The sequence below is a fragment of the Ambystoma mexicanum genome, chromosome 5q (assembly GCF_040938575.1).
Source record: "Ambystoma mexicanum isolate Mex_15411 chromosome 5q, UKY_AmexF1_1, whole genome shotgun sequence".
In the NCBI taxonomy this organism is placed as follows: domain Eukaryota; kingdom Metazoa; phylum Chordata; class Amphibia; order Caudata; family Ambystomatidae; genus Ambystoma; species Ambystoma mexicanum.
Genome location: NC_090933.1, coordinates 1181669410 through 1181692016, shown reverse-complemented (window position 1 = coordinate 1181692016; position 22607 = coordinate 1181669410). Strand labels below are relative to the sequence as shown.

Sequence of the window (22607 nt, the reverse complement as noted above, 5' to 3'; positions counted from 1 at the left end):
GAGAGAATTGGAGAGAAAGAAGACCTTACCTGCTAAAGCTGCATCATGGAGACTTCACACCAACGATCCTGAAAGGGAAGACATCATTTTAAAAGCATTTTGCTTCGATCGCTGCAGCGCTGCATTTCACTCACCTTTCCTGGGCACCTCCATCTTCAGCAGCGATCATCCAGATCCGCAGCCACTTCCCAGAGCCTAGAGGGAAAAAGACAAGAACACAAGGTGAGAGAAGGAAGGTAATAGGAAAAGCTCAGTTTCCTTCTAAGACTTACCTGTTGGGTCATTCCCATTTCATTTCGGGTCCTGCCGCTTCCTGGCATTCCGGACCCCGGCCCCTATGGGGAAAAAAGACAAAGACATTGAATGAGCAAATGCAAAGACATTACCCGAACGCTCATCCAGAACTTACCTGTCATTTACTGGAACTGCACGTTTCACTTCGGGTCGGCGCCATATCTCCGGGCATTCCGAACCCCGGTCCCTAAGGGGAAAAAAGACATAAGCAATTAGCGCTTGCTGCAATAAGACAATGAACATTATTATAAGGCTTGAACTTTTGAACTTGCTACAGAACTCTTACAGCACCTTACCTGAATAGTCAAGCTTATTTGAACTCCCATCAAACCTCAATCCAGTGAAGTAACTGGGTTTCAACGCGCCCCTGCATCAGAAGCAGTTTGGAGAACTCATCCTTCCAGACCCTAAGGTGAGACTTCATGGGGAATCGAGGAAGGGTATCGTGGAGGGCTGGAAGGGAGTGGGAGGCTTGAGCATTATTCCGTCAGTAGGTAATACTCCCTTTTCACGCACAGGGGAATATTCCTGCGAGCCAGTGAGTCCATCTTCAGAGTCCTGCGCTTCACCATAGAAGAAGCATCAGCACTCGAAGCCAGACCTGCGCCTCCGTGGGAATCAGGTGAGCGTGACAACACTAAAGTTTCTTTCAACACATACTCCTTGCAAACCTTATCTGGGGCGTATATTATATGCCCTAATACACTTGTTGCTTGCGCGCAACACCTCCCTAATACTGAACATATACCAGGGAGACACTGTATACAACAACAAAGGAATAGAAAACTACCCAAGATAATCAGCAGGGCTGAAAACAACTTCCATCCCCATGATCGTAGGAGGTCCCAAAACCATGCACTAAGTTCCCAATTTCCCTCAAGAACATGTACTTCCGAACTAAGAACATGTAGATTTTGGATTGCCCTAAAGATTGTTGGAGAGGAGTCTGGTACGTAAACGCAGCAAGCGGACCCCACTAATTTACATACTCCTCCACGCTCTGCCAGAATGACATCTAATGCCATCCGGTTCTGAAGAGCTACTAATCTTATCGCTTTCTGTTCTAACGTCATATTATAGAGTATGTCAGTGGTCCGGTTGATGGTTCTCTCCAGTACTCTCACTATTCACCTGATATCTTCTGAATTCGTAATTTGCCCAAAAAACGGCACAAAGGATTTCATGATGTCTCCTAGAGTTTTCGCTGGAGTATCCCCCTTCACACCTCGTCGTGGACGAGTCTTCGAAATTTCTGCAGCACTGGCTATAAATACCCCAGGAAATAGAATCCCTAAATAGCAGGTTCCTTGCCAATCCCTGGGCAACCATGGAAATGCCACATTACCACAAACAAAATAGACAGGTTCACCTACATAAAGAGGTATGTTCTCACTAGTCAAATTCGCAATGTTGGCGCATTTTCTAAAATTACCCATTGACCGTGTTCCATTCCTCTGTATGCAGAAGGAAACTGAATCGGGGCTATGGTTAACAGAATAAGATGGAAGCGTGGCATCCTTATTGCCTATAGGAGCCATTTTGAAAGAGATCAAAGACTGAAAAGGACGAGACAATCTATCAGAGGGCCTAACAGAAGCAACATTTGGCTTACTCCTATTTGCAAAAAGCGAGCATCCTAGGGGCATCAAAACACGTGTTTTCAAAACTATTCAAATTTGTACCATCAAAGTTCCCTGAGATGCTGTCATTCCATCGGCCAAAGAATAGTTCTCTAAGAGAAGCATAACAAGCAGTTGTCAAAGGTAAAGGATGGATGTACCAACCTATCCCCTTCTCCCCATGTTGCGGTAGATGTGAGCTGATCCAGCAGTTGGTCCTATTCAAAATTGCATGAGTGGCATTCATTATTAACAAATAAGTATTATTCTGATAGTTCCGTCTATGCGAAGAATCTCTAGGCGACAAGGAATGCAATTACACGGAAGGAGTGGGGAAAACAGATACATTTTCAACAGGAAAAAAGTCCTCTAGCGGATATGATTCCTCCAGATATCATAACCCAAAACCAATAGTTACTACAAACCCAGTTATTATTACTAAAAGGCAACAATACATTTTCGGGGCCCCCTTACACGCTTGTTCATTGTCTCTGCTAGCCACATATTTATCTAAAAGTTCAGTGCGAGCGGTAGTGGGTGCAGGCATCGTCGTCTTCAATTGAAAAACACCAATTGTTCGTTTGCTGGTGACTCCAGTCGCGCGTCTTCTTAATGTCTTTCCCACAACCCTTAGCCAACAGAATCCTTTTGTACAGTCGGGCCAAAAAGGCAAGCCCTCAAATTATTTCCTCGATCGCACAGTCAAACCGTGCCGTACGTCTATCTTCTTGGACGTAAATTATATTTCACAATTTCCGGTGCTGAAGGATCGGATAACAGTATGTCGTCACTTCCCCCTGAAGGTGGCAAGTGAATGGAAATGGGATCAGAAAATGATTGATCCGGAAGTACCACTGTTGGAGAGTGCGGAGACAAGATGGGCGTTTTGTCCGGCCTTACAAACTCTGGAACAGTCTCCGATACTCTCTTGTCGATTGTTGCTGTTTCGGGCACGTTGGTTACAGCATTGGAAAGGGATTCTGTGTATTCTGTATCGTATGGCACGGGCTGCGGGATCCGTTTGGTGTGTGTCATGTGGATCCAGTTCTTTCGCCCTGCTACCCGCAAAGCAGTCTGGGTGACTAGCAGGACCTGATAGGGAACCCTCCACCGAAGTGCAAGGCAAGACGACCTCTCGAAAACTTTCATGAGGATCCAGTCCCCCGGTCGTAGACTGTGACCAGGACCTTCATATCGTACAGGTAATGCCTCTCGCACCTGGTGATAAATTGAAAATAGAATTTTTAGTTAACTGGTTACAGTAATCTGACACATTCTCTATATCCCGCAACGAGCGACTTTTTGGCATACCCCAAATATTAGCAGGCCTCCCCATTACCACCTCAAAGGGAGAGAGCCCAGTCTTAGTTTGAGGGGTTGTTCTCATCAACAGCAACACAATCAGTAAGGCGTCCGGCCACTTTAACTTGGTGCCAGCACACGTCTTAGCAAGCTTGTTCTTTATAATGCCGTTATGTCTTTCCACTAATCCAGCAATTTGGGCATGTCTGGCCGAATGGAACCGTTTATCAATCTGTAATCCTTCACATATTTGTAGGATTACAGCAGCGACAAAGTGTGGCCCATTATCCGACCAGATGACTCTCGGCAGCCCGAACTTAGGAAAGGACTCTTTCAACAGAGTTTTTGCCGTGGTTATGGCCGTTGCATCTCTAACAGGGAAGGCCTCAACCCACTTGCTAAATGCACAAATGACAACCAACACATATTTAAGATTGTTGCAATGTTTCATCTCAATAAAATCAAAGTGGATAACTTCAAATGGAACGGAAGGTGGAGCGAAACTTCCTCTAGGAGTCGAGGTACCTTTTCCTACATTGTGCTGCAAGCAGACCATGCACCCTTGGACAAAGCGCTCCGCAATTTTGAAAATGTTATCATTGGCCCATACACTGTGTAACATTTTAGTCAATTTACGCGCGCAGACATGGGTCGGACCATGAGCCATAATGACCATCATTGCAATATAGGCGTCAGGGAGTAACCATTTTCTTTCAACATTGTCCACCCAACACCCATCACCATCCAATCTCCCTGCACCTTCGACCCATTTCTTGGTCTCCTCTACAGTAGCATCTGCTTGAATGTCTTTTACAGAATCGATACTTTCACCAAAAGTGCAAAACATTTACAGTTTCCCTTACAGCATACATTTCTGAACTAAAATCAGTAGCAGTTTGTTTAGCTATCTGATCAGCGAAAGCATTCCCTTTTCCTTTATTGTCTGTAACCTTTTGATGTGCTGTACATTTTATAGTGGCTAACTGAACAGGGAGTGCGAGCGCTGAAAGTATTTGCACTATTAAAGTGCCATGCTGTATTTTCGTGCCATGTGAGGTCAAGAAACCTCGTTCTTTCTACAGTCTACCGAAGTTGTGAACTACACCAAAGGCATACTGGCTGTCAGTATATATATTTACCGTAAGCCATTCAGAAAGTTCACAAGCTCGAGTTAACGCTATAATTTCTGCGGCCTGCGTGGAATTATGCATAATTCTTTTGGTTTCCACAATCGTGCTTAAAGTAGTGACGGCATAAGCAGCCGTGGATGTACCATTCGAAAGTTTGAAACAAGAGCCATCACAAAATAGTGGGCTATTCAAAGGCGTGTCTTTCAAATCAATTCTACCTTTAGTCTCATGTTCTGTAGTGTAAAGGCAATCGTGTGACGTTTCGTCACTATCAACAGTATCTTGCGGGACAGGTAAATGTTCAGCCGGATTTAATACACAACACCTCTGAATTTGCATGTGGGAGCAAACAAGATCAATTCGTATCTTGTCAATCGTGCGGAAGTGAGGTGTTGCATTTGAGTCCTATTCAATAAAATATCTACAGAGTGAGGTACCATTAGGGTTAATGCATGACCCAGGACCATTCCCTCGCTCTGTTTCACAGATGCAGCAGCAGCAGCAGCGACAGCTCTCAAACATCTCGGCAAAGCGCATGCAACAGGATCAAGGATGGATGAGAAATAGCCGCACAGCCTATTCTTCCCTCCATGTTCCTGCGTTAACACAGCCAAAGCTCATCCATCACATTCTTGCACATACAATACGAAGGCCTTTTCATAATTTGGAGTTCCTAAAACCGGTGCCGAACACAGCGCGGTTTTAAGCAAATCAAATGCTGTCTGGTGTTCCAAAGTCCATGGCAATGGCAAAGAAATGCCCTTCTTTGTCAAATCCAGCATTGGTTTAATCGTTAACGAAAAGTTAGGGATCCACAATCTACAGTAAGAAGCCATACCTATCAAGGCTCTAACTTCCTTCTGCATATTTGGGACAGACATGCCAGAAATACTTTTTATTCATTCAGGTATCAACCTTTTTCCCTCCTTTGACAGGAGATAGCCTGAATAGGCGACCTCCTGACAACAATATTGAAATTTCTTGAGTGAAGCTTTGTGGCCATGTTTTGCTAGATGACAAAGCAACAACATGGTGCCTTCTTTACAGGCACTCTCAGAATCAGCAGCCAAGAGGAGATCATCTACAAACTGTAGTAACGTGCAAGTAGTAGGCAACTTGAGGGTATTGAGTTGTCTCTTTCAATGCTCTACTATAAATACTTGGACTCTCAGTGTACCCTTGTGGTGCACAAGTGAATGTGAACGAGCGTCCACCTAGGGTAAACCCAAACAAATACCTACTATCCTTATGTATAGGAATACTGAAAAATGCGTTTTTAAGGTCAACAACGCTAAAGTGAGTGGCAGAAGCCGGAATCATAGTCAGTATTGTGGTAACATCAGGTACAATGGGAAATTGAGGAGTCACAATTTTGTTAATAGCACGCAAATCAATTATAAATCGAAAAGGAATCGCATTATCACCTTTTTTATATACTGGCAAAATCGGGCTATTACACACACTACCTGTAATTTCCTCAATTACTCCATGATGTACAAAATCAGAAACTATACAGTTCAAAGCCTGCTCGCCTTCAACTGAGATCTTATATTATGGAATGCGAGGCAATTTTACTCCATGTTTCAGAATCATTTTAACAGGTTCAATTTGAAGAATGCCCACATCATTATCATGAATTGCCCTTAAGCATCCCGGAATATTACTGAATTCTGGCGGTAAAGGTCGAGTCAAAAACTGAGAGGCGAGTGATTGCTGAGGTGAAATTGTTAACCGAACTCTGTCCGGGGAGCAATGTATTACTGCATTCAATTCCTTCAACAAATTCAACCCCAGCAAATTCTCCCCACAGTTTCTAGTAAGTAGAAATGGACACTGCGCCGTAAAGGGACCCAGTGTTATCGGTACCGGCAAAGAGACCGGACAAACTACAGATGTGCCTGAAAACCCTACGGAAGCGTTGGACTGCCCTGACAGGGGAATGTTTGGAACCCATGAATGGTCAATGGAACACTTTTGTGCGCCCATATCTACTAAAAATAGATGCTTCCTATTTCCCACCACCATCTCAACGTAGGGGCCTTTCTGATGAACGGGAATAGGTGTTGGTTTCAAATCCTGTTTCGGGCAATCCTAACAGAACAGAATGTCATCAAAAGGAAGCTCTTCCGAGAGGTACGCGGCAGAAGGGTGATCAAAAATGTTTCCATTATCCACACTCGATACTTGTCTGTCCTGTGAAGGAGGTTGCTGTGATTCTGGTGCAAACTGACCTCTGCCAGGGCCCCCTGCACCTGGGCGACCTCTGGATCGTCTACCCATGTTCCCAAATGACCTTTGCTGCAAGGTCGGACATTGTGCGTGCCGGTGACCTTCCTGTCGACAATAAGCACACTGGTTAATGGTTACCGGCGCCAGGGGCGTACTTCCCTGTGGAATGTATTGACCTCTAAATTGATTACCTCCTCTGGGGTTTCTAACGATCTGTTGCAATAATACTTTTGTTTTTAGGTCACCCTTTTTTTCTCAAGTTTGTCCTTTTCATTATTTACACGATTTTCATAGTACTGAGCCTTGTGCAGTACTTCTGATTGAGACTTCACCTGCTAAGCGCTTTCGGAGGACATAATCTGTAACTGGATGTCAGGCAGCAATCGACGTACAAATTTGTCGACAAACAGCCTTTTCCCTGACTCTGTGCCTAAGTCTTGTCCACTGAAATCTGAAAATACCTGTTCAAACCGATTGAAGAACTCGGTGGCACCCTCAGACTTTCCTTGGACACAGGCCGTAAGCTATCGGGCAAAGTTAATATCACTTGAGGCGGTCGCTCGCCAGCTGGTCTTTCTCTGTCGAGCCTAACCATGTTCTCCCATGTATCTCCTAACAAAGGTGCATCATCTACAGTCCTAATCTGTTTCCACAAATCAACTGGCAGGAGCACGGGAAATAATAAATCAATATCACTTAAGGTGAATACCGATGATTGTAAGACCGACTCTATTTCTTTATAGAACCCCGTCGGATTCTTTCTTATATCAGGAATAGATTGCTTTATGGTGTTCACTTCCTGTCTTGAGAACGGGACGTGAACAAACTGTGATACGTAATGCGCAGGAATTTCCCCCGCGAGTATTCCTCGTGCAGCATCGGCCGCAATCTCAACTTTTGGGACAAATGTCGGAGGGACCTCTCTCATAGGCAACTGAGAAGTAGGCAGCTCTGAACGCTTACTAAGCAACAGAGCCAAATCAAGCGCTAAGGCAGTCGAAGAAGTATCAATCGAAAAGGCTCTCTTATAAACACTCAACAATTCTGCGGGACAACTAATTTTTCTTCTTACACACTCATTCTGCAGGTATTCTACCACAACCTGAATCACTTTCTTTTGCATTTCTAACGTATACTGACCATACGTGTCATATACTTCATCTGGAGTTATCGACATATCCGAAATCCATCTTATCGCAACCTTTGTACAAATTCGTGCTTCCTCACCTATCAATTCACGGCGAGGAGAAAACTGTTTCTGTAAGAACATAGTACCTAAACTATCATCATCTACTTCTTCATTCTGTAACTCTTCCAACTCCTTCTTATACACAAAAATCCTCTTGACATGCTCATATACTTTCTCTGCAGTATCTCTAGACAACGCTAAGGCGTTCAAATCACGTAACCCTTGTGGGAGATCTACATTGCTTAATCTATTCCACATTATGCTCAATTGAATTCCTAACCCTTCAATAAAAACATTTTTCTCAGGAATACCTTTTAAATTTTCGAGTGTGGAAAAAACATCCGCTTTTTCACCCTTCTCCATACAATGTTTAGCCCAAGCAATCAATTCATTCTTTTTATCTTGGGACACAGTATTACGAGTCACAACCCTTGATCCCGCTCCCTAGTCTACTACAAGCGATACGGAATCACTTGGAAGAGGAAGAGTAGGTACATTCTGAATGTCGACAGGTGTAGGCAAGGGGGCAGGCCAAGCAGCGGCGGCTGGAGGAACAACGGGAAGAACAACAGGGAGGACCAGAGGAACTATATGAAGAGGAATAACAACAGGAAGGGGCAAAGCACCAGGAGGAGGGAAGTACGGGGTGGTGCAGAGGCATCGGGCCTTCGTTCTTGCAGAAGTTTGTTAATCAATTCATCGGACGTATGAAAATCTTTCGAAGGGTAGATTTTCTGAATGCCTAATTGAAACGCTCTGTCTGCGTTCCTAACTGATTCCAATTGTTTATTTTGATCATATAACCGTGCCTTTTCGACACTCGTGATATGTCGATGCATATGCTTCTCTCTACTCTTTTGTTGCTGCAAAGCTTCTGTTTTCCAACTGTGCAATGCATCAAATGCTGCAGGTCTAGCCTTTTTCTTTACCAATACAGACTCTAAATATTCTATACGAGGGATTTCAAAGCTACCATTGGTTGGCCACCGAAGATTAGAATTATGTCTTCTCTGTCTGTGCCAAATTTCATTAAATGCTATACTACCAAAGCCTTTCTTACAGTACATAGTACATGCCGGCGACCCCTCCTGTGGTGCGGGACGGCTATCTTCCAAAGATTGTCTGTCGCTGCGGAATAATGCCCTGAAGCAGGCAGACAATTTCCCAGGCATATCAGAGTTCTGGTGTTACCTGGTCGAATAATTGTGCTCGCGAGTACAATGCGCCAAATTCAAATTGTCAGGGTTAAATTAAGAATCGGGTCATGATTCACCTGACCAAAGGACTGGGAGGACCGATCGGGTTACTAAGAACAGTTCTAAGGACCCACGTGTCTGGTGATTTTGGCAAATTTACCCACCTCGATATATGGACCCTCGTCAAGACGTTGTCTCGGGCTGCAGCTCACCATTCAGGGACTTGGTCATGCTGTTCCGCCAAGGAATTCACTTCTCGTCCAGAGGGGCCGTTTTGTTTGCACCGTCCGATCCCGGTCCGATAGCCGAGCCAACCTTCAACGAGACAAAGTCAATCTTGAGGGTCCCTATTCGGGCGCCATCTGTGGAATCATAAAATACAATATTAAGGCTTTTACACCATGCAAAGAGAAATACACCAAAATGGGCTTGTAAAGATTCCCAGAATCTTTATTGCAATACTGTACAGTTTACAAAACAAAGTGCACAAATAGCTATTTGGCCATCAGTACATCACAGAGACCACCAGCAGGGTTCAATGTGAGCAGTGAACAGGAATTGCTAGCTGGACATCAGCGTATTTATACAGTTTCGTCATAACGATGTCCAGCCTCCTACAAGTTAATCATGTACTGGGCTAGGGTCGCGCCAGGTTCATTCCTAATTTACATATCTCATACATGCGGTATACTTTTTAATACATTTGCTAACAAACACTATTATTATCTGGGTTTAACTTTACACTCTTTACACATTGCTTTAATACAGGTCAAACAGATGTTTGCATGACATGTTTAAACAGCGTTATTGTTCTTGTATACTTGTAGGTTAACATCGCCGATTCAAGTAATCCCCTGATCCCGAGGTCAACAAAGGACAAGGTCTACATGACCCTAACATGTAGCCTGCAGGCAGGTTGGACATTAACTCTCCTACAAAGGTTGAAGAGGTTAAAGTAAGAACAAGAGAACACAGGTCGGCCATTTTAGGCCACGGGGTGACTTTGCACGATTAACTAAAATGGCGGCTTTAACCTAAAATGGAGGCTTGATTCACTTAAGGTCGCGACCTTGCAATACGAATTTCCTCGCAAAGCGACTGGGCATAGGCCAACATAAACAATGAAGACGAAACAATATTATATCAGTTTTAACACCATGTCTACCTAGTTTGCCTGCCAGACAAAAGTAGGCTTATGACACATTCCACAGGGTGCAATAGCCCTGCAGAAGCACAACTGCTCTTTTGGAGTGCCTGGGCAATCAAAGGCAGAGCACAAAAACCGCCTGCTGTTCAGTGCCTCAAATCCCTGCTCCTCACTGACCGAATTTGGGGCAGGATTGCGCTCATTTTTAATCAACAAATTACCTTTTTTGGGCAATGACTCATCAAGGAATTTGTTATAATGCATTTCAATGAAATTTGATATTGGACCAGCATTTTACAATCAGGCAACCCTCAATAGAACATTGACAGGCTCATTACTTTATAGTTCCCTTTGTTATGCACTTACCATCACCCAGCGTGCTTGTTTTGGCGGTGTTACATTCACTGTATAAACACAGACAGCAAACGTTAGCATCACTGCTCAGCATTAGTTGGAATGTTACCACCAGGGCTCAAAGTCGAGGGTACACGCGGGCAGACAGGGTGCATCCCCTTTGTTCAGAGAGGGGTCTCACTCCCCCCAGCTAAAAGAGAAACATTGGATGTTCTCTTTGAATTTATGAATTAAAGCCGAACTCAAACTGGACCTCAGGGATCAAACCGCAATCTTCAGGCTTGTTGTCCAGACACTTCACCACTGCACTATATAAACTGATAACAAATAACAAACAACTAAAGGTGAAATGTCCCATTTTGGAACTGGGAAAACATTTGTATTGGTTCTTGGAGTTTAAAACATGTGGAGTTAAAACATGCACACCTTTTAACGTGTTCAAAAGCCCTATTAGAAGAAATTATCCTGTCCTGGTTTTGTGTGTGTGTGTGTTGATTTTATGAAAGGCAAATGCCATTCGTCCTGTTCTGAAATACTTGTGTACGAGCGCGATAGAAATGCAAAATCGATTATCAATATCATTGTGGGTGGGTCTGCAAAGCCAATTTAATGAAATGTGCATATTTCACCTTCACATGCCAATTTCTGGCGATGTCACGTCCCATTGCGTTTTTTGATGAGTCCTCCCATATTCATTTTTAGGACTTGACCTATGGTTACCACTGAACCCAAAGCCGTATGTTTGCATATAAGCAATGCATGCAACTTGCAAAACATATAGGCACCTTTCGATACCTTTATAAGAAATGGAAGACATTGCTGCCAACTTTAAATACATTCACCAGCTTGCTTATTTCAAAGTATTGTAACACAGCAAGTAACCCGTATGCTCAAAATGAAGTCCATCTTTGCTTGTTTACCAGCTTGTTTACCAGCTTTTTCAAAGTAACAAACACTGTAAGAACACATTTGCTACACATGCTTCACTCACATTGCGGTTCTGAGAGTACATGAAAAAGATATTTTCCAATCAATGTTTTTTTCACCTGTGGTATGCACCTCACTAATCACTGCTCGAGTGTGGGATGTGACATGGCTGTCCCGTGCGTATGATGTTTAGGAGAACGCTGACATTAATTGGACTTGCTAAAGGTTGGTGAACTGACTACAATGTATTGTCATAGGTTTTTCTCCCAGGCGTCTGCATCTTCATACATGCCCATCCCTGGTTCTCATTCCTGAGAACCCCTGGCATTATTGCCCGTTAAACAGAAGCCAGCATGAGGTTGCCCTGTTTCCACTGGTATGTGCACTGGGGCAGAGACGCCCCCATGATTTTGAACTCAGGGGTTCGCAGTAGAGTGCCCCCTATTTTCAGGAGGGGTTCCTGTAGCTACGTGAGCTCTGTATGTCTTTCTTCTGCTCCTGTAATATTCATGACAACAGATGGAAATAACAAAACCTCTGTTTGGGATCACTTGTTAGCTGGTGCCCTAGGCAGCAGCCTAGTTTGCCCAGTACTTGCACGTGCACCTGCTAGCCTATTTCAGTGCAATAACATAGAACTTTTAAACTACATGATCATTTGAAAGTGCAAGATTTATGGAAAGTCTGAATATATTGATATGTTTGATTTAGCCCACGACAAAAGTAGTCATACGTGCATTTGAATTATTTGGCCAGTGGCTAGAGACATTAGAAAAAAGTTATTTTGTACGCAGACATATATTTCATATGATAAATTGCAGTACGTTTTTGTAATTCATCACTTCCCAGTTTACCTGCTTTACACGGGCTATCTCTATATCTGTGTATTTACTTGTGTAGTGAATTTGTTCTGGGCAACAATATGCAAAATTGTTAGCTATTATTCTTTGTAATTCACGGGAAGAATTCTGAATTATAGTCTTGGTAGTTGCATCTTCCTTGTGATTATGGTGTGGATTGTTACATGAAATTCACACCTCTCTTTCTCTCTGGGCATCAGAAGGCAGTATTTTAGTTACAATACTGAGCATTAAATTGCCTCCTTTATCATCACAGTGCACGTTTTACAGTCAAACACCCTCAATTTAAAGAAGCCTGCCCCCTGACTACAATAGCATGTGGGGGAGTTGCAGTCAATTAACAAAATGGGATTCTCCCTCGCTGCATGTTACCCCCTTTGGAGTTCCCCTGTATGCTGATGACGCAGTTTGACTTAATCTGTCACTGGGGGTGGAGGGTGGGGAGTGTTTCCAATGTGGTCTCTCTTGTACTGAGGAATAGTTTACAGCTCACAGCCTAAAAATGAACAGGGCAAAGGCCAAGGTATTGGTCTTCAGGAAAGGCAGAATTTGATATTCCTGGGCAGTGAAAACACAGAGGTAGTCGATTCATATTGCTACCTAGGTTTATTGTGTTCTACACATGGGAATTGGTCAAGACAAATAAAGGCAACGGCCGCGAAGGTTGTCGCAAGGCTAGGGGGTGGGGTTGGGGTGGGGGTGCAATGTTTTTATCATATGTGGTGGAAGGATGCTTGATACATGTGTTAGGGTAAGATTTACACACAAAAAAAGCAACATGGAAAGGTCGCATTGAAAACATGTTTGTAAATCAGTCCCTTAGCGTCTGTCTCCAAGGCTAAGCTTTGAATGCTGGTGCTATATGGGAGTGTGATCTGGTGCTACTTCAATTGTTCCACGTTGGAGATGACTCAGTGGGCCTCCCACAAAGTACCCCTAACTGTGCCCTGCTAGAACTTGGGGTTTCCGGTATAGAGGCACAGATGAAATGTAGGTTTGCTTGTTATTTTTTGAAAGTTTGCCCAGGCCACTCTGTAAATCCCAATTTGAAAGGAGGTGCTGGTTGAGGGAAATTGAGGGATCAGCTGTATCTAATTAATTTGTTTGGCACCAGGAGTACCGCAATTGACTAGATAGTTGGGAAATGCTATCTCTTTCAGCATTCCTTTCTGTCTCATTTGAAAAACAATACGAAACAAAGAGCATTGAGGATTGACCAGGAGTTGAGTCCACGAAAAGTGGGCACTGTCTCCTCGCTTGAAGTTTATGTTGGTCTACGTGTCAACATTGTACATGGCGGTGAAATATGTACTATTGGGTCTGCAGAATGTAGGAGTTTGGTATTAATGACTAGAATACATGTGCTCCCTTTAAATGATAGAAAAGTTTGGGACAAGTCTGTATTAGATAACAAATGTCGTTGTAATACAGGAACAGTCGAGAACTCGGTCATTTCCTTTTGTTTTGTACATGATACTCTACAAAAGGGATTTTCAAACCCCTTTTCAGGAAATATAATATTAGTTTTTATCGTGATTCACTCTTTTTTAATAATGAACTGCAAGGCCAGCTTTTTTGGTAAGGTGTACATGTATTCGTATCGAAGGCTCTTTTAAAAGGTGCCGGCCCTCTGCATAGTGTGTAATCTCGTTGGTCTTTTTGTGTGGTTTTATCTATCACATTCCTGTTTTCTGTGGTTTTAATTGTTAATGGAGAAATCCAAACCTAATACAGATGGATCTCAGGGTGCAGAATTGGCAGACACCAGGCGGGCACACACACTTCCAGCAGGCAGATATTCTGAACTGCCGGATCTGATCAGTGTCCAATTGATTGTGTTTTAATTAAGTGCATTACTCTGTGTTAATTCACCTTGACAGAGCTACTTTGTGAGGAAGAGAATGTCTGTGTAGTAAGGATTAGGCAGTGTGAGAGGATTGGCGCAGGTGAGGGGCAGGTGTGGTAATGGTGAAGGAGAGAGCATCCCCGTATTATAAAAACAAAAACAAATTGTGAAGTTATTCGGTTGAAGTAAATTACCACAGAGTATTCTACTTTGATAAAACCACATAGAGCCCTATTGAGCGCCTACAATGACAATTAATCCGTTCTGAATAGGAGGGGTGTTCCGCCTGCCTTTGGGGATCGCTCAGGGAGGGCTAATGGCGGGTTGCTACCACCAGCACAGAGGTGTAAAGGGGGTAGGCTTCCTACCAGTAGCATCCCCCAGCAAACCCTACACAGAGGTGCAGTTAATGTTTCTCATTTGGGAGAAGGTAGCTGCAGGCAGGCAGATGCAGGACAGAGGTGGAGCTACTGCTGCAAGGGCTGGCATTTGCCCACCATCCAAAATGAGAAGTGTTGGTAGAAGCTTCCTTCTGCAAACCTCTAAATGACAGCCTCAAGACGATACATACCAGCTATCATATAAACCCAAAGGATCAGAGGAAGTCTACGACATTGCACGCTATATAATTAATTGCATTAATGACATGATATGTCATTTATAACGCGCCGGTACACACGTGTTATATTAATTAGACACCTATGCTTTGCTAACTGTGGAACTGGTTAGCAACAGCGAATTGATGCTTCCGCGCTTAGGCGCTTTACAAATTAAAATAAAGACCGTTGTGTATAAGGGTGTTTTATGCATCGCCTGAAAGCGAGTCCTCTATTAGAGTACTAGTGCAGACAATTGAATAGAGATGTAGACAACAAGTGATATGGGCAGTGTTTAAATACTACCATAGCCATTATGGGTTTTACGGTTTTGAGGTCCAAGGTAAAAACATGGATAATTGAATTGCAAGACATTTTACCACACAATCCTAATTGGTGATATGGGAAAAAGAGTTCAAGTGCTGGCAAAAGGTGTGGAAATACAGTACCTGTTTTCTTTTTCATAACAAACCACAAAAGTAATTCCGATGTCCTAAATGTTCTGATTGTTTGAAGCTAGCATTCATGACAGACACGTTATAGTAAAAGTTAAATAAAACTAACATCCAGGATGGTTGAGGCACCCTGTCAATTTACTTGGAGTGATTAGTGCTGATCCAAGCCTACATTCCTAACAAACAATTGTCAGCTCTCTCTACACACATCCCACTGCCTTCCCCATCTATTGATTAACTAAGTATCAAATGCTTACTTATTTATTATTCCTTGCACCTCCAACGCCACACTTCCTTCCTTCACAAACGTCAGGGCTTCATAGAAATGCAAAGGGGACTTTTTTTTAGATACTTTCCATTACTGATGTTGGCCATTTTTGATTGGGCTATTTTTCTTTTATGAAAATGTGTCTGTCCTCAATTGTCTTTTCATGTTTTCATGAAGGACATAGTGCCTGAGGGTGATACTACCATGTCCACTAACTGCTCACATTAATCACTGTGGCCTTGGGCTATATCAGTTCCGGGAGGATAGCTCAGCGGCAACGTGCTCGCCTTGGAAGCAAGACGAAACAACAAAGGTTTGATCCTGGGTCCGCACTTAGAAACCTCTGGATATTAAGCGCGTTGTAAATATGCAACTAAGACATACTCCTGTAACAGCGCCTCGATGCCCCAGGGGCTGTGTGAGTGCTTTAAAAATGCAAATAAATAAATAAATAAAATCGGGAGCTAACAGCGCAAAAGCCCACATTGAAGAAACTTCCTTTACTTGGGCCTGTTTATTTGGGCTATGGTCTGTTTTCCGCGCCATCCCTGTAGCGACCGGATGCCTCTAGGATTATTATGTAATTATAATATTGGAAAGTTTCCACTTACAATAAAACCAAGGGAGTGGCATTTTCCTGAAAATGGTAATTGTGTAACTGAGGACAGCGGCCTGGTAAAGTGCGCTTTGGTCATCTCTCTGCAGTGTTAGTCATTTTCACAAGAAAGTACAAGCAACGGTGTTAAACCAGAGGAAATTATCTTAACAATCTTTCTTTCCACCTAGCAGTGCAAAACGTGTGGATGTCCCCTGCTTTGTAGGCATGGTAGACAACATTTGCAATGGAATCCTCTGGAATATGCCTGATTTTAGCACGTGGTAAAAGCGTGTGGATTACAATGCTTTTGCACCAGTGTGAAAAAAGACGTGTGTGGAAAACATTTGGTGCAGGCAGGTGCAGCTCCAACTGTGAAAACCTGGAAAATATTCTGGAGCCTATGAAGAGTTTTCCAAGGCAGTTGTAACACTTTTAAGCATGTCTTTCCCAGACGTGGCAGGTGAAAACGACCCGCCATGTCCCTTTAAAAACTTTTACAAACCCTGGTGCTGGGCCCCTGCCAAGGGTCTGCCTGCTTTATCCGGTCTTTCCTTATCCACCCCTCCATCTGGAGAATGTGCACTGCAAGGATCCGAGCAGCAAGAGCAGCTGCTCATCCGCCAAGCCACACTGTGAGATACCCACCCAGTCCTGAGAAAAGAGAGGCCATCATGGCCCTATGGGAATGCTGTCACAGACGTGCAATGCTGGGATGCTAGCTGTTGAACCTTATCCGTATGATGCACCTGACTCAATCTCATCAAATCATTGCATATTCCCAGCATCTGTTGCAACAGATTAGTTGTGTCAAAGCTGTTCTATTTCCATGTAACTATCACACACGTTTCAGTATATCTTGCCTCACAGACGTGCAATGCTGGGATGCTAGCTGTTGAACCTTATCCGTATGATGCGCCCAGAAACTTAAGTGTGGGCTAATAACAATGCCGCCCTCACCTGACTCAATCTCATCAAATCATTGCATATTCCCAGCTTCTGTTGCAACAGATTAGTTGTGTCAAAGCTGTTCTATTTCCATGTAACTATCACACACGTTTCAGTATATCTTGCCGCACAGACGTGCAAAGCTGGGATGCTAGCTGTTGAACCTTATCCGTATGATGCACCTGACTCAATCTCATCAAATCATTGCATATTCCCAGCATCTGTTGCAACAGATTAGTTGTGTCAAAGCTGTTCTATTTCCATGTAACTATCACACACGTTTCAGTATATCTTGCCTCACAGACGTGCAATGCTGGGATGCTAGCTGTTGAACCTTATCCGTATGATGCACCTGACTCAATCTCATCAAATCATTGCATATTCCCAGCTTCTGTTGCAACAGATTAGTTGTGTCAAAGCTGTTCTATTTCCATGTAACTATCACACACGTTTCAGTATATCTTGCCTCACAGACGTGCAAAGCTGGGATGCTAGCTGTTGAACCTTATCCGTATGATGCACCTGACTCAATCTCATCAAATCATTGCATATTCCCAGCTTCTGTTGCAACAGATTAGTTGTGTCAAAGCTGTTCTATTTCCATGTAACTATCACACACGTTTCAGTATATCTTGCCTCACAGACGTGCAATGCTGGGATGCTAGCTGTTGAACCTTATCCGTATGATGCACCTGACTCAATCTCATCAAATCATTGCATATTCCCAGCTTCTGTTGCAACAGATTAGTTGTGTCAAAGCTGTTCTATTTCCATGTAACTATCACACACGTTTCAGTATGTCTTGCCTTGCCTCTTGTTCACTTGCATAGTATGTTATATTTTATTTCTAACGAGTCGATTTCTCTGCAGGGTTCTACGGGACTTCAAGGACCACGAGGACCGCCAGGCCCAGTTGGAGCACCAGTAAGTTTGTTTTGTTTTGCTCCATGCAAATGAATACACCATCGAATGTATGTGGGCCAAAGGTATATAAGCATAGATAAGACATCATTTTTGAAAAATGTGTGAACAACATCAACGTTCCATTATTGGTTAGTTAAAGCAGGGTCCCAATAATCGCACACAATAGGTTATGAGCAGACACAATGTTGGAGACCTTTTTGCCTAAAGAAACAGATGCACCATAAATCCAAGGGAGTAAATCCTTTGCCAACCACCTCTTAACTGTAGGGGGGCCCTTACAGACCACAAGGCAGATTATCAATGGTCGGCACTGTGTATTCCCGTGTGGGATCCACTTGTTGCAAGGATTTGTAATTATCACAGGATTATCATAGGATCATTTCTCTACGTTAGCAAATTTTCCAGCATGCGGATCACCACTTAATTTAGCGTTGGGCTGTTGATTATGTGCAGTCAGATGGAGGTGCATGCATGCACTGTATACAGTTTGTGTGGGCTGCATGCAATGCGATCATCGAAGGTCATCGTCACTGTGCCAGAGTACGCCACAGATGACGTGGCATGACATTGCACGTTTGGACTGATTGAGGGGCATTACGCAGCCCTCAATGTCAGTCTTAGTGCAAGATGCTTTTCATGTGTGAGTCGATCGTACATGGCAGCATGTGCCCAGTGCCTATTCTCCTAGACCGGACACCGGGCCAGGAGGATAGCTCAGTGGCAATGCGGTCGCCTTGGAAGCAAGACGATGCTAAGCAACACAGGTTCGATCGCCGGGTCCTCGCTTAGAAACCTCTGGGTATGAAGCGCGTTATAAATAACCAATTACAATGACAATATTGGCAATGTTGAAAGAGGGATTCATGATCCTGGGCATTCTGACTAAACACTGTCATTAAACATTGAACTCTTTGACATGCACAAGTCTGTCTACCAAGCGACAGGGTGCATCTTATGGAAGTAGCGCTGTCAATGTAGCAGCTGACCGCGTGCGATGCAGGCGACAGGGTCAGTGAGGGACACCAGACACACACATTCTTTGGGGTGCATTAGGCTGCATTTATTATATTTCATACAGCACAACAATGCCACAAAACCACAAATGCACATCATCGTTAGCTGTTACCTTATCAATCACATCATCAATGTCGTCATTATGTCATCAGATAATTGGCTAATTGTGAATGGGGGTGGCAATGGGCCAACCCCACGCATCAGGAACGGGCCTCAGGGGAATATGGGACCCCCTAAACCGACACGACCCCTAGTCCCAATCCCCCTCCTTTACACGGAACGGTGAGGACCCCAAAATGAGTACCCGGCCTGACACCTCACCATTCCACTCCGAACCTTGGACCATACCAGAAATTAGCAATACATCTCCCCTCCAATGACCCCAAAAAGTTGAGCCCATAACTCAATTTGAATGTCATGTGCCCCAAACTGCCACCACAGGGTCGCGTACCTACCGGGCCCTCCCCCGGCATACACTAACGGTCTTTACACTTTTCTGATGAGACCCGCTAGGCCTAGAAGCAATTACCTATGTCCCATTGAACACTTGTTCACCATCAGTATCCCAGCATACACAGCGCCTTGGTATAAAGCACGATATAAATAAATAAATCAATCAATATAGAAACCGAAAAAGCTCCCACAAATTCAATAAGGAGCCCGTGTCAGATGCCATCTGGTAATTTCTTGGATGCCCCCTGTTGTCTTGGGCTGGTCACCACTCTCTTCTTCAGCCCTTTGTGTGGCCTGCAGATAGTAACATCATCCGATTCCCCAGTTTAGGCCCCCACATACAAAAAAACCCTTTCATTCTGCTGAACATCCCCCGGCCAGGATACCCCGGGGTTGCTGCCGCTGTCACAGTGTATTCTCTAGAAGTAAAAGAAGAAATTTCAATACATATCACCTGATAGACATAGTAAACACACGCAACCGCCCAGACCCAACCGCTAGGACCTAAGAGACCCTGAACAGGGGCCATCCCCAACAATCCCTTGTCCAACACCAGAACGGGGCCGCAGCTCCACTGCCATGCCACTATGGCATGCCTACTGCCAGTGGCAAGCACCCGTCACAATATCCACTTATAATTCCCCTCAACTGGAAAAACATGTGCCACTTATCATGGGGCCAGGGCACCCGAGGCCATATTGTGGGCCCACCGAGGGAACCTCCATGGCCGCACCGTAGACATGCCTCACCACATCAATACCCTACAGTCTCCACATTGAACCTACTAGCGAGCCAACATAAGGATAAGCCCTGTCAGTCTGCTCCGAAGATGTGAAACCGTACAACCACCGGCAGCTCAAGACCCAACCACATCTCATTGTGTTCCACTCATCTGGCAGGTGGACCAGCGGACCCAAATATTCTGCGTGACGGCAGTGCCTGACGGTGAGGCGCCTCACCTTGCTTCCGCACCAAGCCTACTATTGGAGGGTGATACCAGGAAGCTCCCTTTCTTCACCCATTTCCTACTGCCTCCTGATCCTGCCCGCGCTTTTGGCCCCTTAAACGCCACCGGCCCGAGACCCAGCGCCCGCCCCTGTACCTTAGCGGCCCGGGGTGACAATACAGGCTTCTCTCATTCCTTATGGTCCTCCCCCACCCCAACCATGACGTTGCCCCGTCGCCAGGCAGACCCCTCTCCCTTTGGTTGTCCCTCCTGCCTCGTACCACTGCTGCGCCTCCCAACCCGCTGCCCTGCTACGCTACAGGGCTGCTACTGCATGTAGCTGCACACTGCTCTACCGGCTGATGAGTAGGGGATACTTCGCATGACATCTCATTATGGCCAATGGTAGTCATAGCAATGCTGATGATGAAAGGCAGAGTCGGGAACAAAGAATACAAGCAGGTGTTCGACTTTCTTGCTAAAAGCAATTACTGCACAGTTGCACAAAAGATACACTCAATACACAACGGGAAAGCACGTGCAATGATTTCCCTCAATTTAATAAACGTGCTCTCACTAGGAGCAGCATCACAATTTTATTGTAAGCAGCGAAGCCACGTGTGGCGTACCACAGTTGTACTAATTCTTCTTAGCCACGACTTCTCACAACAGGAACGTCCATGAAAATGCTGGGACCTGGTACTCTGCTCACTTCTCATTCATTGGGTTTTGACGAAAGCGCAGCAGGGAACTGAACACTAACACGACACACTGTTTATACACTGTTGGTAATGCATCCCACATGAACCAAGTCGGGCGTCATCATCCACTCTTTGCTAGCATTACGGTTGAAAACATAGGGGGAAAAAGGCATTTGCGGCTGTCATTTGCTCGCTTAAACTCCAGTGCAAAACTGAAAAGTGGTGATGTCATGTATGTAATGTATTTCACTGGCTTCTGACACTAAAGTAGAGGAAGTTGCGAAGGATATAAAGTTGTGGTATGTGCCTGGCATCTGGTCATGTAATGTTAGGGGAAGCAGGTGTTAAACATGCATAATTTACTGGCCAGTGAGAATACATACATAATTTGGAAGGAAGGCAATGCGGCACATAGCACAGGTTCAAATCCCAATCCTTTGCTTAGAAACCCCTCGCTGGTATTAAGCGTGTTATAAATGAACAATACAATAAATTTATAAATCATTCAGAATTCTGCTTCTGTATTTACTGACTCGGCTGCTGCGTCCATTCTCCCACTAACCCACTAACCAATATAAGCTCAAACTCTGCATACTTATCTCACTCACACAACCATCTCTCGCACAACAAGCCGCACACACTTCACAACACTGCAACAACACATGAGCCGGACCAACAGCACACGCGGCCTGTCACCGATCCAATACCCGCACCAAAGCTCTGCATCTGGTGTATACCGAGTTGAAGCTGCCAACAGAACACCACTCCTCTCATTATCCTACTCCCTCTTCACCTTACTAACACACCCCACCCCACCTTATCATCTACAGATCCGCCAGAGCGCCTGGGGACCAATTCTGTTGGTGACGGTGCGCGGTGCAAATACCTTTAACATTTTATATTTTATGCTCTCATCATATCCAAGCTGGATTACTGCAATGCCCTTTATGCAGGCTCTAACAAGTATATCCTTAACAAACTACAAACTCTCCAAAATAACGCTATCAGAGTAGCTTTAAACATTCCTAACAGAGCCCACATCTCCACCTTTAGGAAAAATATCCATTGGCTAAAAATCAAAGACAGGATCACCCTTAAAATACTCTCACTCACATCCAAATGTCTTAACAACATTGCCCCCCCTTATCTGGCCAACAGAATCCACAAGAGAACCTCTAACCGTCCCACTAGACTGCCCAACGCCTTCACCTTAGTGATGCCTAGATTCAAAAAGATTACAGCCGGCGGCACTAGTTTCCCAATCATAGCTGCGCAAACTTGGAACAAACTCCCCTTGGATCTCAGAATGGACCAACCTTACTCGAGTTTCAGGCGAAAAGTCCTTACTTGGATCCGTGCCAATGACACTTAGCTGGACCTCCCCCTCCCACATAGACACTAGATATCTGCAACCAGCTGAATGACATCCGATCAACTAGACTTAACCCTAGCTCCGCACTTTTCCTCTTTTTCTTTTTTTCTTCTTTTCCCGTGCTCTCTCACTATACTTACCGTTGATCTAATGTGAACTGTATAAACTGCACTTTCATGATTTAACTGCGAATGTATAACGTGTATTTCTCCTGTAACTAAGTTCTTAAGCAACCTTGTACT

At 44.3% G+C, this 22607-nt stretch overlaps 1 protein-coding gene across 1 annotated transcript in view; it reads left to right on the top strand.

The window, feature by feature from the left end:
* The window catches only part of COL22A1 (collagen type XXII alpha 1 chain), a 1250061-nt gene that overhangs the window by 788380 nt on the left and 439074 nt on the right, over positions 1-22607 (top strand). The window contains exon 16 of the mRNA XM_069621676.1: positions 17826-17879. Coding sequence (XP_069477777.1) covers positions 17826-17879 — 54 coding nt within the window. The remainder of the gene's footprint in view (positions 1-17825; positions 17880-22607) is intronic.